At 46.4% G+C, this 18,424-nt stretch overlaps 1 protein-coding gene across 2 annotated transcripts in view; it reads left to right on the forward strand.

Moving 5' to 3' along the window:
* The window catches only part of COP1 (COP1 E3 ubiquitin ligase), a 129,745-nt gene extending 118,403 nt beyond the window's left edge, over window positions 1–11,342 (forward strand). For both annotated transcript variants that reach the window (XM_074833032.1, XM_074833033.1), the window contains exons 19-20: window positions 8,203–8,247; window positions 10,206–11,342. In XM_074833032.1, the coding sequence (XP_074689133.1) occupies window positions 8,203–8,247; window positions 10,206–10,223 (63 nt within the window). In that variant the 3' untranslated portion in view covers window positions 10,224–11,342. The remainder of the gene's footprint in view (window positions 1–8,202; window positions 8,248–10,205) is intronic.
* The last annotated feature ends 7,082 nt before the right edge of the window (window positions 11,343–18,424 follow it).

The raw sequence follows: 18,424 nt of genomic DNA on the forward strand, positions 1-18,424 counted from the left end.
AAAGGTTTTTCACGTTCTACTGATTTCTGTTTACAGCTCTGGTCCCTGATGGTTTGCCATTGGTCTGCACAAAATCAAAACCTACCAGATTTAGGTCACATTTTTGAATGCTCTCATGCAGATTGGTGGCCGTTTCTTCAGATCACACATTTTGTTTCTGATGAGGGTTTGGAAGGGAGGCATAAGCAATAGCGATAGTAATGACAGCACCCCAGGGCTTAGTTTTGCTACATACAGCACCGATGGGCAGGGCAGCGTGACCTTGGCTAGGGAGAGATTAAATTCATCACCTCCAGCATGATGTAATGACTGAGGGCAACAACGGTAGAAGAGAAAGGAGGAAAATGTATCGGCGGTAGGAATGCAGGTCTTGGACTGTGCAGTTGTCAAGCGACGTATGGCATCGCGTTATGTAGAATTGCCAAACAAATATTTGGGAAGTTTAAGTATTAAGAGAATAGATGCTAAAAGCTGTTTTCACTAAACTAATGCCTAGCCATTTCCTGTGGTTTCGCAATATTGATGCTAATGTGTTGCATGTTTATGTATATGGTTTTTGTAGGCTTATTGCAAGCTATATTTATATACTGCTGCTGCTTTGTTGAAGACCTTGAGCATATTGTTTATGGGGAGCATCTGAAATCCCAGGATATATGACCACAGGAACAAGTAGCTGTAGAGCCCTTGTCACAGATAGATGGGCAGTGGAGCTCAATATTCCCATATTTAGAGGAGGAGATGACTTGCCCTTTGGGAGAGGGGGGGTTAATGCCAACATAATTTGGTTTTAACATATGTCTCCCTACCTTGCCTGATGGGGAGTGTGCAACAGCTGTTAGAGCTTTGCAGTAGATGCAGAATAGTAAGTGTCTGGCGAGTTATTCTCATCTTGATTTCTAAATAAATTAGGCGCTCATAAAAACCAGTTTTGTTCCAGAACAACTAAATTACAGAGGCGGTTGCCTGCAATGTATCAACAATTCCTGGGGTGGGCTTTGCTGGCTGGCTCTCCTGCCTTTGCAGAGCTTTCTTTGCCCTCTTCCCATCAGTCTCATTGGCCTCCATTTCCATCTTGAATTCAGAAGACAGTGTAGAAATGAGCAAATTGGTGCCTGTGTGCAGCACCGTACACGTATGTATTTCTATTTTCTTCTAGCCTGGTCTTCAATTGCCTTGTTGATCTTGTTTTCTTGAGAGCTACATGCTGAAAAGAAAGGTCATGCTAAGAAAAAGTGATTTCTCACTTGGCTGAGAGATAGCTTACTACTTATTTGAGTGTGTCATTGGAGCAAGCCTTGGACTGCGTTCCTCTAGGCACCCATGTGCTGTGAATACAGAGACCTGGGTATATGTGATAGCAAATAAGCTTCCAGTTATACATCATCTTCTTGTGCTGAGTTTGGCCTGAATAGGGGTAGAAAAATGCATTAAGTGTAAAATCCAAAAATGAGAAGACTGCTTCTTCAGGGAGCAGAGAAGAGGGATGTATTCATGTTTTGAGAGTCGCAGTTAGAAAATACCAGATGTGGAAGTGTCAGAAAACTTGATAAAAGCATCCCTGGTACAGAGGTTAAAGTCTGGAATCGCAGAAAAACAAGGGGAGGGATTCAAGGAGATGTTGAATTTCTACCTGCACACGTTCCCTAGCGAGACACACTTCATCTTGTGCAGAAGCTGCAAACTCTGTGTGATGTAGGAGGATGAAAACACTAATTTGTTTGAAAGCTTTTCTCCCCTTTATAGTGTGTCCATGAATTCCTGTGTGAGAAGAAACTATATGCGTGTGCATATGATTGTAGGCAAGTTTTTCTAGAGAAAGTGAGCCAAAGGAGTGCCATCATGTGTAAATCTGTGGGCTAATGTGTTAAGAAAATACCTTTATTATGCTGTGCGAGTGTAATTGTGTAGCATCTATAAACTTAAAAACTAAAAAGATTGTGTATTTGCAGCTGGATCTAGAAGGAAGCACAGATGAGACTTTTTTCAGATATATTGAGTTGTTGCTTTTGAGGGGGGGAAGGCAGATAAGCCTAAGGAGGCTTTATCTCTGTGTGTACAAAGGAATTACCTTCAGAATGAGATAAAAGAAGAGTTTCTAAGGATTAAAAGACACGGTTTAGGCATACATGTTCTGTTCCAGGTTTAAAACCTAAAGAGATGTGTCTTGCTGCTCCTGAAACGTTTTGGTACGACATCTTTTGTGTGTAAGACCTTGTTCTTTAAAGAAGTGCTAGGTTTAAAGAAGTAATTAATTTCTGCTTGGGCCTGATGTTCACAGTATCAATAATAAATATTCCCTTAAAATTGTTCAGAAGGGATTAATGTTAGGTGAGTGTGATGGCATATAAAGTAAACTCTGGCACAGAGGGAGATAGAGGGTTGTGTACCACTTTAACCATCCCACCATGCACTGTGATAACGATTGTATCACAACAATGGAAAAAAGAAAATAAAAGTCAGTGTGCAGCACATTGTCCTGCTGGGAAGAGATCTAATCTGGTAGTTTAGCTTTTAAAAACCTCTTGATTTTTGTACACTGGAGGTTCATTGTGTTTTCTAGGTTAGAATTTTCTTTCAAAAACAAAAGCTGACTTGAGTCATACAACAAGAAAATAACCAAGTCTCGGGGGAATTGGAGTGAAAAGCCATTAGAATCTGCTAATTACAAGATGAAGAGCAGTCAAGCAGTGGTGGTCTGTTGGGGAACCACTTTCACGTATTTTGATGTATGAAAAGACTTTGCGTGTGATGTTGAAGGGAAAAGTTTTGGTGAAATACATCTTGCAGATGGTTTGCAGCTCAGTCTTAAAAAACAGCACCTGGGTAATAGTTGCCATCTTCAGTAAGGACTGAGTAGTTTTCTGTACAAACAGCACTAGATTTAGTTCAACTATATACTTTTATTCTGCCTATAAATAACATAAGACAATAGCCACTTGGGTGCAAGCTTTCTCACCCAGTATATTTTCCTATTGTATCAACAACTTTGCTTAATTAGGCTCTAGTTCCTTTGAGTAAGTGTGCAGGGTTTGCTGGCAATGAGTCCGTCTGCTTGAAAGAGAATTGCTGACGAACCAGCCATTTGTTAGCAAAAATGTCTGCTGGGGTGGGAAGGTGAGAAGTTGTTAATTTAAAATAAGATCTGTAAGAATCCTAACTGTGAATCCATAGAACAAACGTAGCTGAAAATCAGAAAATTCGTGCTTACCTCAGTGATGACTGCACTGGAAGTTTGAGGCGAATATGCTTTATTTGTGCAGAAAAGGGGGGATACCAAAGAGGCACAAACTTCATGGCCTGTAGTTATTTATAATATTGTGAAAGTCCCAAATAAGATTTCCAGTCCGTTGCATGAACATGTGTACGTATAACTTGGAGATACATCTTGCTTCAACATTGGCATCTTTATAATCCTAAGGAACAATTTCTTCAGCTTGTTGCATTATTGTTGGTATCTGTAGAAGGTAGGGGAGAGTGGAAAAGTAGGAAATAAGTCCATGTTGTATCATTTCTCCTGTAGCCAAACTTTCGTCCTTCCTCAGCATGGGTCTTGCGGGAAACACAGTTGGATAAGTTTGTTTAAAAGTTAGTTTTGTTGGGCTAATGACACAGAGGAGTGCTGCTGCATCTTTTACGTGTTGGCTTATGTGGTCAAAGTCGTGGTTGTTAGCTACCCACTGCAATTCCCAACTTTCAAGTGTTCTGACTGTTCCTGGCAAGACTAGCTTTCACAAAACTACTGCGTTTACAAACTTAAAAGTGTACATTATGTTCACATATAAATGTTCTGATTCACAGTTTCACGCCCAGTGGGGACACCTGAGATGTTTCACAGTCAGCATCCAGGCTCCTCTTGTGTAGACTATGCTCCAGCCTTTCCTTTAGTGTGAGCTTCTGAATTTCACTTCAAGGATTGATGTATGTGGGATAGCAGACGAGGAATGGTCTCATAAAGGATTGTATTAAAGGAAAAAAAAAAAAAAAGATGATGTGAATGATTTGTGCTCCTCTTGCCTATTTTGAGCCCTTTGGGACAGGCTCTCTATTTTGTGTCAGGAAGGGAAGGCGATAAAATACCGAGCCGTAATTTTGCACAAGCCCACTGACAAGGGGGGTGCTTAACTCCTGGAGCACTGTGGCTGAAGGCGGGTGCCACAGTGTCTCTTTATTAGTGAAGAGGCGTGGCTAGACGTGAGCCTTGCAGTTCCTGGGAAGATGGCTTTACAGCTTAGCTAGAGGGTCTGTCTGGAGCTTTCCCTTCCTCCGAGGAGCTGAGTCTGCTCGGATATCAGTGTGTGTCCCTTCAAGGTGATGTGTGTGTGGTTTTAACAGCTGTCTATCTGGGGTGATGTTCATTTAGTTCCACCCTCCCGCAATGTTTTCTTGCACAAAGATGTAAAGAAAGAGTGGAAGAGCTACAACCTCAGCTGTCTTTTACTCCCTATCGCACTGAAGCAGCTCCGACAACTTTTCAGTTGCTCAGCTGAGTTTCCTCAAGCTTGGTCAAACAGCCGGAGCGTTTCCGATTATCTTAATGCTGACTGCTCTTGCATGAATACCAGCAGTCAAACAGACTTTCCTTGTCCTCCCTTCCTTCCCTGTATAAATTGCTTCCCCAGGGCCATCCAAATACAGGGCTCATCTAGGAGGGAGGGAAATCAGTGTGCTTCAAAACGCAGCTGTCACTGGGTGAATAATTCCTTCGAATGATGAATGTAGCAGGTATCTCATCTATTCAGGAAGGTCCTAAATTTGATTTTGTTTTTCCTTGCCATCAAGAATGTGCTGCAGAAATTTCTTCTTTTGGTGCAATCAATGAAAGTCCCTTCAAATCCCAAGGGCAAATGCTCCTAAATTCCTGTGGGTCGACGAGTTGTGTTCTTCCAGTGCCACACCCAGGACATGGGGATGTGTCAGCTTCAGGACAGAGGTGCTTATCTCCGGTCTGTCTTTGCTCTCAGGACTGATTTACAGCTTCATTTTTGCATAATGCCTACCTCCATGTGGATATGTGTCCAGTCTGTAGGCAATAACAAAGATTTGTGGTAGAGTCAAGTCCTTCCCAATGTCAAGGAACTGTCCTTCAGACTTCCCATAATACTGTCCCTGCAGTCGAGGAAAAAGTTGGCATGTGTGGAACGCTGTTGATAAGTCTTAGCACAGGACTTCAGCCCTGGAGCATCTTAGAGCAGTTCTGGACCTGCACCCTGTATTAATCTTAACATGAGTCCTGAAATGCCCCTGCATTTGTCAATTAATCTTTCTATATTCATATGCAATGCCAAGAGACAAGAAGATGCATACTTTTGACATCCCCAGAGCCTTGCTCTTTTCTGTTGACTTAACAGGACCAAAACTCTTAAGCTATCTCCCATCAATTTTATGGCTGTCCTGGGCTTGTTGAGATGGCACGTTATCTCATTGCAGGGGATGCGAGTGCACCGCACCACGTCTCCACCGATCGCTCCTTATCTGTCTTGATGTGCAGAGGAGAGGTTGCCACATTTCATCAGGTTACGCAGTCGGTGGCTTTCCACTGGGGTGCAGTAATACTTGAGATAAGCAGCTGCATGGAACAGAATGCTGTTGCTTGCCAGGCAGTAAAGCCTCATGATTTTTGTTGTGTTTGTTCTTTTTTTTTTTTCCTTCAATCTTGTTTTAGCAAAGGCAGCTGGCACCTTCTGCCTCTCCTGTTAAGAAGGGCTGAAGCTGCTAACCACCCGTAGGAGGAGGTGCATGCGTAGAAGAGTCGTTTTAATAACTGATTTCTTCAGAGCAGGACTAGTCAGTCGGTGTGGATCTCCGGCATACTCCCTGCCTCTGCTTTGGCAGTTTCTGGCTCCTGCAGACAATAAATTTGGGAGGGATGAGGAAAGCCAGCCTTTCAACCTTCTTGCCCTGTGTAGAAACACCAAGTGATTATGGTAAAGTAGAACATGCAGTCACAATGGATGGTGATACCCTGTTTTGCATGCCTGAGATATATAGATGCTTGTAGTGGTGCAGTAGGGGAAATAGGTATTTGGCCAGCTAAGTGGTTGTGGTGGTTATCTTTTGAGGATACAGTGACTCCATTCAGACATGTCCTGCCAAAAGGATTGGTTCAACATGCACACGGCTGTTGAGAGTTACAAACCTACAGACCTAAGCAACTTCACAACTTAGGTGTTTAGCGTGTTGAATGTATTGGTTGTTTTACAGGCAACATGAAAGGAAGAGAATTGTTTCTTTAGAGGATTCAAAACAAGTTACTTAACTGTGTTCTTAGGGAAGCAGAGCTAGAGTGCCTTAACAAGCAAGTCACTGTTTGTTCGATGACAGATTTGGTGCTAATTTTGCTGCTGTCTGCTCCCGTTTGTGTCTCACAGTTGTGGATGAAAGCAGCAGAGTGGTGATTAGCTCAGACCCTGCTGAAAAAAAAACCCAATGGCTTCTGAAGAACAAGGAAGTGAGAGTATATTACCCTCTGGCATTTTTATTTTATTTAGCAGGTAAAACTGTTCATTGAACCAGAGTTCATTTACAGTGGTACCCCAGCAGACTGCAGCAGCAGGATGAATTACCAATCACTCACAGCGCAAACAGGAATCATTCAAACCCTGGATCATGTGTACTCAGGAGTTCAAGTCCCTCGCACTACACACTAGATAGCTGCTGGTTCCTCTCTCTTGCCTCCAAAATCCTATCAGACATCTCTGTCCCTGTTTTGGTCCCCAAATCACATTTATATCTGCATTCCCCCTGTTGGGTTTTCATTTCAATGCTGTTAACCAGAAGCTGAGCGGTTCACAGGATTAGTCTCTTAGCCACCAAATTAATGGAAATTGGAGTACATGCTCCCTTTGAGGATATACTTCTTTTTCAGGAGCTTTGACTTGAAGGATCATTGGTGAGATAATATCAGGAGTCTTAACTAATCCCCTAATGATTGTACCAGGGGTGAACAAATCTATCTATAACAATTAGCCCAGTGGTCCACCACAAGGCTACTCTTACCTGATAAGTGGGGTTTTGTGTTGAAAAGGACTTTTCTCCCTTTGCTTTGAAGCTGGTGGCTGTGGAAAGTCCTGAACCTCATGGTGCGACATCACACAACTCTGTTGGGGCTGGGTCGAGCTGCCTTTCTGCTCCCTTTGGAGCAGGGCGTATTCTAGTCACTGAGTTTATTAAAAATGCATGTGTTAAGTGATGGGATAATTACAGCAAGTTTGTCTGGGGATGGATAGCAGCAGTGAGAGAAATTGAAAAATGTGTCTGAGAAAAGATATCAGCTGGTTTTAGAGGAAAACAGTTCACGGTGGGCGGTTTGGCAGCATACGCTACAACTGCTGGTGCAAGGACGGATGCGGGACACCAGTCTGGGTGGTTCAACCTCAGCATCTCCAGAGCTGTTGCCAGTACCTCAGCGCTTACACGCTTTAGGTTTATTGGCACCATATCATTCCTTTGGATTTCCCCCTGTCTGCACAATTTAGGTTTGGGAGGGCGCGTCTGCACTTGCTGGTCGCCTCAGGAATGCGGTCTGAAGAGCAGGGGCTGTCTCCCCCAGTTTTTGCCTGGGGGTTGCCTGACTGATGCAGCAGCCCATTAATTTTCAGGCAACCAGGATATCTCTAAAGGCAACTCCATCAATTGGCAGGAGGTAAATAGATGCTGCCTTTCTGCATAAAGCAGGGTTGGAGCCCTCTCTGTTTATCTTCCCTTCCAAACTGGGTGTATCTGCTATTGTTCTCTAATCTCTTTTCTCTTTGTTTTACTTCTCTGAAACCTCTTGGCTGTGAGAGAGCTTGCGTGGCCTCAGAGTCAAAGAGGTTTTGTCATGGTGATTAGTCGGTTTAGTTAGGGCGCTGGAGACCTTTGTCCATATGCTGCCAAAAGATGAAAATGATTATTATTATTTGCCCACTTCACAGGGAGACTGTGAGGATTAATTCATGTTTGTAAATTGCTTTGGAGATTTAAAGCTCTGTACAAGCACTAAGGATTATTGCTTTCTAATTCTTCAAGGTAGTATAACTTTTATAAAGACTTTCAGCCTCGAAAGCATCTTGGAAATAAGAAGAGTTAAGTCTCTTTGAAATTAGATATACTTTTAATGCTAAGATGAAAACAACTGCTGCTTCTCTGCTCCTTTTTCCAAAAAAAGAGGCGGGGGGGGAAAAGCAATGGTAGATTGTGATAGTGCCTCTTCTTTTTTTCCAGGAGTCCAATGTGCTGATTGCTGCTAACAGTCAGGGTACAATTAAGGTAAGTTATTTCATACATCTCCTCTTTAAACACTTGAATCTGTTGTTAGTAAAGAGCAAGGTCAGAGAAACCATACAGCCAGGAGAAACCATTAGAGGAGGTCATCCCAGCTGTAAGAGTTTGTAATTTAAATGATGTATTTGCCTCTGGCACATGGTGGAGCAAGCAGACAGTGCACCAGCAACGAAACCTAGTTAAAGCAAGGTGTAGAAAAGCTGCCAGCAGCCATCCAGCACCCAACGTGTCTCTGCTGCTCCTTGGGGTCTTGGTAGCATGGAGCGTCTGGCACAAGCATCTCCCCAGGCTCATGGTTCTTGAGGCAGCAGAGACCATGCGTTAACTCGCCGGCGTTAACCGGAGCCCGTCCTCTGGCTGCTGCCGCCAACGCGGGGTGCAGCAGAGCTGAAAGCTGAGCTCCTGATGTGCAGCCGGCTGGAGCAATGTTTGAAATGAGCAGGGACGTTCCCTCACTTTGCTTATTCCTGATGCCCAGACTGGCTGTAACAGACAGCAGCTGCCAGCACAGGGTTTTGTGAAAGCAACAGCCTTCCCCGTGCACCGAGACGCCAGCATTTTGCCAGGTTTTCAACACTTGAATTAGAAGTCTTCCAGAGCGTCTGTTCGATGTATTTCTATCCATAAAATGTCAAGTAATATGGAAAAGACTTTGTCCTTCTTTACGTGTCTATCAGACAGCCAAGCAAAACCAGCACCCACACCCAGGCTGGTGCTGATCCTCCAGAGGACCCCGCGTCTGATGCCATCCCAAATCATACACAGCAGCACTGATCTCCAACCATGCTTTTGAGGCTTGGTGGTTAATGCCATCAGCTTGTAGCCCAGAGCCCTGGCAGCTTTCTATAGCTGCTGATAAAAGGGTTTACTTGCTGTTTGCAAAGTTACACGCTGGATTGATACTCTCATGAAGCCAAGGTCCTCATCCTGATTTCTCCTCGCATCCCTGTGACAATAGCAGCTCTCTGGAGCCAGACCAGAGTTGCTGGTCTGAACAGTCCTGGAAAAATCACAAAAATGATTTGTGAAAGGAATGGGGAGAGACCCGAGTGGTCTGTGTTTGACTGCATGTCAAGATTTACTTTTTTCCTCTTTTTTAGACCATGAGTGACCTGGTTACTCCTGCAGTTGCAGCATGTGATGCTGTAGCCTCTCATTCATAGGCAATTTATTTAGCAGGCTTTGGAATTGGTTGCTTGTTACTTTGGTCACTTCCTTCTTAGTAAAATGGACAAAATGCACAGATACTTTTGATATCTTGAAGTGAATCCAGCAGCAACAGGAGACTGATTAGAGAGGAGAGGTTTTGCTCATGCACTTTGCTTGTTAATGAGAGAAGGTAGACAGAGAAATGTGCAAACAGCCAGGGCTGTCAGAACACTGGTATTTCCATTTGCCTTTGGCAGCAGGCAGGGGAAAGGTGGGATGGTCTGGGAAAGAACTGGGTTTGCACAAGCCCACTCCAATCTGGGGGCAAATGCAAAACTCTAGAACTTTCCACAGTTAAACCAAACCAGGTTAGTAAAGGCTGTGACAGCCCTCACAGCCACTTTTCTTCTGCAATCACTAGACCATGCCTTCAGGGGCTGCTGCACCATCTTAGCATGGACAAGGGAAATGTGAGCACAGAGGGCTGAGAGGACAAAATCTCTCCTCTCCATTGTAAGATTTCCAAGAGCTGGTTGATTGGGATGAGTGGAAATGATGCAACTGTGGATGGTTTTACTTCGTGCTGTAATTTATCCTAGCGCGAGCAGACATCAAAATCAGGATCCTTGCCAAGCGCTTATTCCATTTGCGTGATACTATTGCATGCTGGTGAATAAAGGGTAAGGGGTGGAGACAGAAGGGTCAGTCCCGTCCTAGTAATCTATATGCTGATGTAGGAGATAATGAATGTCATAAATTCCTATTCTAAATGTCTCATCTTCCCTGCTAATCAGGTACTGGAGCTGGTATGAAGGGTTTTCTCTCGAGGCATGAGGTACTTGGTCCTGCTGATATGCTACGGTATTCATCTGGGATCCTCAGCAGGACAAGAAACCGAAACCACCTTGATGTTCCTCCCCAAAACCATCATGTTGGGTTTTTTTTCATTTATGGACTTTCTAGGACATTCTGAGACACTGGAAACACCAGTGAACTGTCTGCCATCAACATTAACTCCACAGACTTTGCTGCTGCTGGTGGTGGTGGTATGGTTGTCTAATTTTTATGATAGGAAAACAAATTCTTTTAAATAAAAACAAAAAGGAATAATAAAATTTATTGAGCCACAAGCTGAAGCTGGAAGATTCTCTCTTGTTGCATATGGGAACAGATTTACTTGGGAAGGGAGATTACAGGACCACACAGGGCTGTCCTCAGTTGCACATCTCCAGTTACTTTCATCTGGACTGTTCTTCATCCCCATTGGAAAAAGAAAGTCTCTAAGCCTTACCTGGACATGCAAGCAATTCACTTGCAATCCCATAATGATATGGTTCGGTTGTTCCTTTGATTTATTCATATTTTTTTTTAGATGCATTAAATGTTGAGAAATGTCACCCAGGTTGACACCTCTGGAGACTGAAGTCCTCTGGTCATCAAGAAGAGAAGGGCAGCTTCACCCTCCTCCTCTCCTTACGCCCCTGCCTCGACCCGACGAGCCAGCTCCAAAGGAGAGGATTAAGTTGTCCTCCCGTCTGCGTGAGCCTGGGCCTCTCTGCCGCTTGCCACCAGCAACGTGCTGAGATGAGGTGACCTGCAGTTGCCTGGGACCTGGACTGACCTCAGCAAGACGTCGTGGGATAACGATCTCCCTCCCACTGACCTGGCTGAGTTTGACTATCTCAGCTAGAGGAGGAAGCTTCTAGATCCACTTACCAAAGCCCTGCACCACTTAATTGCCTGTGTGGTCTGGTTGCGTTGCCCCTCTCTGCGCACCATGGAAAGTCAAGCATTTTGAATGTTGGAATAAGAGAGGGGATGGAGTTGGTTTGTAATGTGTTTCAGAGCCATGATATAAGTAGCCTTATTTTTAATGGTCATGCATACACTTAATTGTACATATGGAGGGGGAATAAACCATGATGCTAAGAGTCGTTGTTGTTTTGTTGGCAGGATAGCGGGGGGAGTAAGAAGGTGCAGACGGTCTTCACGAGTAGCAGTCACACTGAGCTGTCAGGATTGCTGCCAGAACTCTTTAAGCTTGAAAGTGGAATTGGTGGGCGTAGCATCTTTTCCTAGCTGTGGGTGGCAAAGGTGCAATGTATACAGTGATACCTGTGGGAAGCATTTCAGTTTGCAAACAGAATCTCTCTGAGTTCGTTGGAGTACATGTCTCCCTCGCGCCTCTGAGGCTGGGATTGCCACAGGGGCTTCACTCTCTGTGTCAGCAAAGCAAGGCCCTGCCACAGTCTTGGGCCACCCATCAAGAACCCATAGCCAATGGCATGTGAAAAGTGTCTTCTGTCCTCCATGTGTTAAAAGCCTGATTCTGATCTTCCCAGGAGGACTGTGTGATCTCCGCGCATCCTTTGGTCACAGAACAGAAAAGAAAAGCAAGGATGTTCTTGGGGATGTGAACAAAGAAACGGGGATGAAGCCTTAGGGCAGAATTTGGGGTAGACCTTGTCCTGATTCAGTGTTGATGCCTGTTTCTAGTGGGGCTCTAGGGGACATATATGCTCCTTCAAAGCTAGAAGGATGTAGGACACCAAAATTGCTGTTTGGCTTCTGGAAAGTCTTGTCCAGGGGGAAGAAACTTGATGCTCAGCTCCAAGAGAGGTGTGGATGGCCGTCAGGTACTGTGTGCTGGTGTTCTTCCATGGCTTCTGGCATGCCAGTGGGGCTGAGAGGAGAGAAGGAGCGGGGAGAGAAGAGCGCGTGCTAGCTTGTGTCCTGCTCTGAGGTGCTACCTACCTGCAGGTCTCCATCCTATGTACCACCTGAGTCACTGTGGCAGAAGGAAATAAAATTTGTTCCGTCTGCCTGATGGCAGCTGTTTGACCTGTCCTACGGAGCACTGGCTAGATTTGCATTTTGCTGCATTTTAAGAGAATTTGGTGCTGGGTGCCTGGGCTGTGCTGTGTGAAGCATCCTTTCCAGAGAGCCACCTCCGAAGGCAGGGCCGGCAACGAGGAGCGATGGCAGTTGCTCTTGTTGCTTCCCCTGGTTTCAGGTGTGGGTTTCCCTCAGTCTCTGGCTTGTTTATCGATGCCTACTAATTTATTTTGCAAGCTGCCATGGCTGCTGTTGTACCCAGCTCCATGCCACGCAGCAGCTGCTTGACAGGTGACCTCATTCCTTCTCTCCCCCCACTTGAAGATCCTGTGTTTTAAATTGAAATCACTCTGACAAAGCTGAGATATTAAAAACAGAAGAAAAAAACCAGCTAGTTTGAATGCTGTAAGGTTACTCCTTGAATTAAACAGGCAAAACAGTTTAACATCGGCCACCTTTATTTTTTCAGTTTTCATTCTGTTTCAATCAAGATAAAATGCAAATTTGGTGTCTGGCCCTAATTAGAAACACAGCAGCTCATAAACACAAGTTAATGGCATTTTTTGTCTTTGTCTCTTTGTCACAAGTGGTATGCTCCTTATTTTAATCCCCTTAATTTTCTTTCCTTCAGGTAGCTCTTTGCAATTGACATATGAAGTCATGTATAATTACTTACTATAATTTTTTTTTTTTTTTTTTTAAGCAGCATTTGGTCAGTATTTTAGTTGCCTCCTCAACAAATGGTCTCTATTGGTTTTTCAGCCTTTTTAGAGTCAGGGAGTGATTGAGTTTGGGAAGGACCTGTGGAGGTCACCGATCCCACCCCCTGCCCAGAGCAAGGCTTGCCTCAAAGTCAGATGAGGTTGCTCCAGGGCTTGGAGATGTTCACAACTCAACTGAGGAAGGATCGGAGATTCCTGAGTCCCTCTGGGAAACCTGTTCCAGTGCTTAACCAGTCTCCTTGCAAAAATTAATTGCATATGGTGGGCACTTAGAGTCTTTATTCTCATTTTCTTCTTTTGAAAGAGCAGGGTTACAAAGCCCTTGGCTTCTGCCCCCAGAATGGTTTTGCCTCCAGCACTCGTGTCCCTGCGAGAGGTGTTGGGTGAGTCAGTTATTTCTTTGAGAAAGGGAATTTAAAACCCTGCCTGGCCAGCCAGCCTCTTTAATTAATTTTAAAGCATTTAATAGAAGAGTAGGAGGAACATGCTTTAGTGCTAAGAAGAAGTTCAGTGCTGGAGGGAATCGAAAATGATGGTCAAGGGGAAATTTAAATTAATATCAATATGTCAGGGCTCTTCACAGTGAGTGCAGATGGCTGCTAATGCCAGCGTTCAACCCGAGCACTGGAGCCTTGTTTGTTTAGGGTAATTTTGTTTAACTATGGAAGGTCATAACGACAGCAGTGGATAATTGGAAAGGCAAATCTAACTCCTTCCTTGCTCTAAAGTCCTCTTTCCTTTCTCACTGCTTTTTGGAAGTCAGAAATACCCAGCAAGAACCTGCAGCAGTCCAGGGGTGAAGTAGAGCATTCAGTGTAGTGTTTGCCTTGAAGAAATCATCTTGTGTGTTGGCAGTGTCCACGCGTGCAGGCAGCGGCGTTAACCCCGGCGTCCTGGCCGGTATCCAGCTGAGGTAATTGCATCTTACCTCCTGCCAGTCCCTGCCGCTGCCTGCAAAGACTCTTTTTCTTGAAGCCAACCTTGCAAGATCTTCCTTGCTTGCTCTCCAGGAGGGGTTTCCCTTTCTCTCAGCAGTGCAGAGCCTGTGTGCTGCACTTGGTCATGGGTGTCGAGGAGCCGAGGGGTTTGGCTAGTGGGGAGGTGTGCTTGAGACGGGGGGAAGCCATGGATTATAGCAGCATCTGTGGCATAAGGACCAGAGCCCACATCTATCTTCTGGAGGGGCACCTGTAGCCCTAGTCCCCACAGGCTTTTGGTAATCATCACCACGTAATTTACTTTAGTTTTGCTTTCAGAGTGAGCTGCAAAAGGATCCTTGAAGTGAGGGTCTTCTCATCCTTGTCTCTGTTCAACTACAAGACAGTATTTGGGTATTCTAAGTTTTTTATGTCTTCATAAATGAATTTAAATGGTTGGTTGGGTTAAAGCAAGACTTCTTCCTCTGCTCCACATGCTAACCAGCCATTTGAGTTGAGTAGCTCTTGCCAAAAAACTGTTTTAAATCTTTCCAGCTTAACTTTCACACCTTAAACCTGGCTCTGGCTGATGGTTGGACATCATTACTCAGCAGAGGCAGAACAAGAATTTGTCCTCTAACATCAAGCAGCAGGAAGAATTCTTGGGAGGGGAAAAAGTGAGTTTTTTGACATCTTTTAGAAATAAATGATGAGAAAGAAAACTAAATATGGACCTTCCTTGGCCAGTCTGCAGTGCATGGGGAAAAGGTGGCTCCAGCTCTTCCAGGAACATCTTGCAGGGCTCCCTTTCAGGTGAAGGAGGGCTCTGTGCACCCATCACAGCCTCTTTTAATCTGCCTGGAGTAGCAAGTGTGTGCAACATGCCTGCTATGGGCCATGGTGGAAAATAGCCCATGGAGGAGCAGGGAGGAAGAACAATCTTACCTGTGGTACTGCTTGCCCAAAGCCTCTGATCCAGGCAGTGGCGAAGGCAGAGAGGCAGGTTAATTTTTTCCTCTCCCAATTTCACCTTCTCCTAAAGGTGTTGCTGTTTCCCGGTCTGTTGAGGGAGATGAGATAAACCCCGATGCTCTTGTTTGACTCCCAAAATGTGGTGGTGGGGAGCAATGGGACTGGCTTTCACCTGGAGACTTGCACAAGTAGCAGAAGGGCGTGAGCTCCATGAGCATCTTGAACCCCATCATCCTCCCCGAAATCCCTCTGCCCCTCTGAGGGCTGGGGAGCACGCTGTCACTTCATCTCTTAAAATCCTTTCAGGCAGCCAAGGAAAATAATTTGCAGACTTTCAGAAAAAAGAAAAAAGACCATCCTTAGGAGGCGTGAGTAATAGCATGTGACAGCTGAAACCAAGCCAGCAGCACGAGCTCAACGCGAATCCCAGACCAGTGAGCACCGATGTGCCCTTCCAGCCCTGCCTGCCTCCCCATCGCCCCTCTCTCTGCCAGAAGCCTTGCTGGGAAGGAGAGCAGCCCTAGGGGGCTCTTCATTCAGAAATCACATGTGTTCGTTTAAAGGTTACCTCGTCGTAACCCCCTCGGCATCATGAGCCTCCCTCCCAGAGGGGGCTGGCCAATGCCGTGGTGCTGCAGGGTGTTGGGGTCCATGGACCAAGCCATGAAGGTGCTGGACCATCCCACATGTCCCCTTCTCTGGACCCTGCGGTGAGGATGGTGACTGCCGGAGGATGAGCAACTCGTGCTGCAGGTGTGACCCCATCCCCTGCCTGTCCTTCCACCCATGAGATATGTGGGGTTGGGTAGGGAAAATGCTCAGCAGCTCTGATTTGTCCTCAGGGGCCTTATTTAAACAAGTTTGTCTTGATTACAGTGCTTAATCTGACTTGTCAAAATCCACATAAAACTGTTTAGGTGTTTAAGAGGGAAAACACACTCCACTCATCCTCCTAGACCTGAGCAGGAGCTGGTCTGAAGCCACCAGCCCAGGCCTGCTGCTCCTGTCCCATCACCGGTGTCCCAGGACAGAGGCACGTGCTGGGGGGTGCTGCCTCCAGGGACAAGCCCTCACCCCCCAGCCCAATGCCAGGGCTCAGCTACTCATAAAATTAGAGTTATTTTATATAGAGTTATTTTACATATTTTATATAGAGGTGTTGGGTTGTTTTTAAATTGTTATTAAAGCAATCATTAAGAGCCGGCAGCTCTTCCCGTGTCGTGTGGTGACCAAAAAACATCCTGAAGCTGGCATTGATCTGCGGAGTGCAGAGCGACCCGTGACTTAATGGGGTGAGGGGGGGGGTTGAGGGGAAGTGAAGTGAGGCTGACCCCTCAAAGTCATCAGAGCATCACGCTCGAGCTGGCACCAGCCGGGTGCCCAAACCAGGGCAAAGTGGGCCAAAGCCCAGCAGACCGCGACGGCGCTGCCCCTGGCGAGGGCGAGTGGCAGGCTGGGGGCTGCGAGTCCCACAGAGACACGGGGCAGCCCTGCCCAGGGCTGGGGGGAAGGTATGGCTGCATCCTAACCCCTGCCCTGCTCCCCAGCTCTGCACAGAGGAGGAGGAGGAGGGGAGCTAATCGCCAAGCTCTTTTGATGCAATATGGTGGGTTTACGTTGCTGGGGAAGGGTGGTGGGGAAGGGCTGGGAGCGCTGCATCTCTTTTGTGAGATGTTAAGGAGCAGCTCGTGTCTGGATGTTAGTGGAGAAAACATCCCTGTGTGTCCCAGCTCACCCAAAACAAGAAGGAGGAGCAGAGGGCAGCATTAATTACAAGCTGTGTCCCCCCTCTTTTCTCCTGTTCAGTTTTTTCCCATAGGAGATTAATGGGAACTCTTTGTCTTCTAACATGACTGTACCTTATGAATTCTCTGTCTCACCCTCATCCTTTAAATTATCCACATAATAAAATATGTATTCAGTGATTTCAGGTCATAATTTGATCTGCTTAGGGAAGAAAAGGAATGATGGAGGAGGGTTGCCGGCATGCTCTGCTCTCCTCCATTTATCTTTATTTATCATCTTTTTTTCACTAACAACCTGTGCGTAGTCAAGTGATGGAATGCTGGTACCTGTGTGCTGATTCCTTGCAGAACAATTTCCCCTCCCGGCACCCCCAGCTTGGCAGGACCAGGTGAGCTGCCCTGGCTCGTCCCAACCCCAGTCTGTTGGCAAATATTTGGGGCCATCTTCGTAATTCCTGCCTTGCCCTTGCTACCTCTGGGCTTGGTTTCACCCAGCTGTAAAACGGGCATGAATTTGCTCCCATACAAACCCCAAGTATGTGGTGGTTACTGCAGGTAAGTGGCTCTGCACGGGCAAGCTGGGGGGGCATGGGAAGCACCTGGGATGTGCCCGACCTGCTGGCAAAGGCGGGATGGCATGGCCTTATCCAAGGCAGAGACGTGGGGTTAAAGATCCTTCCTTCCACTCGTCTGTGGGGAAGCTGTGGGGCTGCTGTACAGCACTGCAGCTGCCAGAGTTTCCTTTTAATGCCCGATTTTAAGTCTAAATGTGATTTTTAATTACTTTAATACACTCTTGTGACATCTAAAAGCCTTGTGCATGGCAATAGCAGTGCTAAAGGGCATTTTGCATTTTTGAAAACGCCAGGAACCTGTAAGGCCCAATGTGGCTGGGGGGTGCTGCACTTCCCACCAGAGCCTTGAACCTGCCTCTGCCCCATGGGCCCGGGAGGTGGAGGAGAAGGGAGAGGGACCTCAGCACCATGCAGCCAGCAAGGGGACGTCCCCAGCACTGTGTGACCCAGGCACGGGGCGCCCCAGGGGTGCCATCCTCCCAGAGGAGTAAGGAGACAATTTGGGGGGGAGGGTTGGGCCTCTTCTGCATGGGGGGAAGGAGACCCTCCCTGCTTAGCTGCACCACAGGAGCAATCGCGCCAAGAGCACGTTATACTTGTTTGCCATAAAAATCAAAGTTTAAACTCCCTGTGTTTAGCGCGGTGCTTGGACCAATATCCTCTGGGTGCCTGTTTTCCCCATGGCTGTTTTACGCAGCTATTTTTCTGTCTGCGAGCCTGCAAAGCCTCTCGTTTTGGTCATGCAGAGCCATCGGTTTCAGCAATGCTGGCTGGTGGGTCAGTGCTGCTGCCTGGGGAGGTGGAAGATTTGGGGGAAGGCTTCTAGAAAGGAGGTTTTAGGGGGCTTTGCTGCCACACAGATGCTGCGAGCCCCAGGAGGCTGTTTGCCTCTTGCCTCCGCTTTTAAGGACTATTTATTCCAGCGATGGAGATGCTCTCTGCGTGGCTGGTGCCGCTGACAGATGAGAAAGCAAAGGCTCGTTGCAGCGACAATGTTTTAATGATGATGAAGTGTTACCATCGGCATCACTTACCCCAGACGGGTGGAGAGAGGGAGAAAAAACAAATCAGTGCCACCCGCCTGGCGAGGGGACCTGGCTGCCCCAGGCATTTCTGAGTAGCTAAAGCGGGGCCTGGCTGCTGCACCTTCTGCTGCGAGCAGGGGCACGGAGGAGGAGAAAGAGAGCAAAGGCAGTGCCCCAGAGCCCCCAGTGTGATTTGCAAAGCTGGGAGCCATTGTGCTTTGC

This window comes from Strix aluco, chromosome 8 (assembly GCF_031877795.1).
Source record: "Strix aluco isolate bStrAlu1 chromosome 8, bStrAlu1.hap1, whole genome shotgun sequence".
Lineage (NCBI taxonomy): Eukaryota > Metazoa > Chordata > Aves > Strigiformes > Strigidae > Strix > Strix aluco.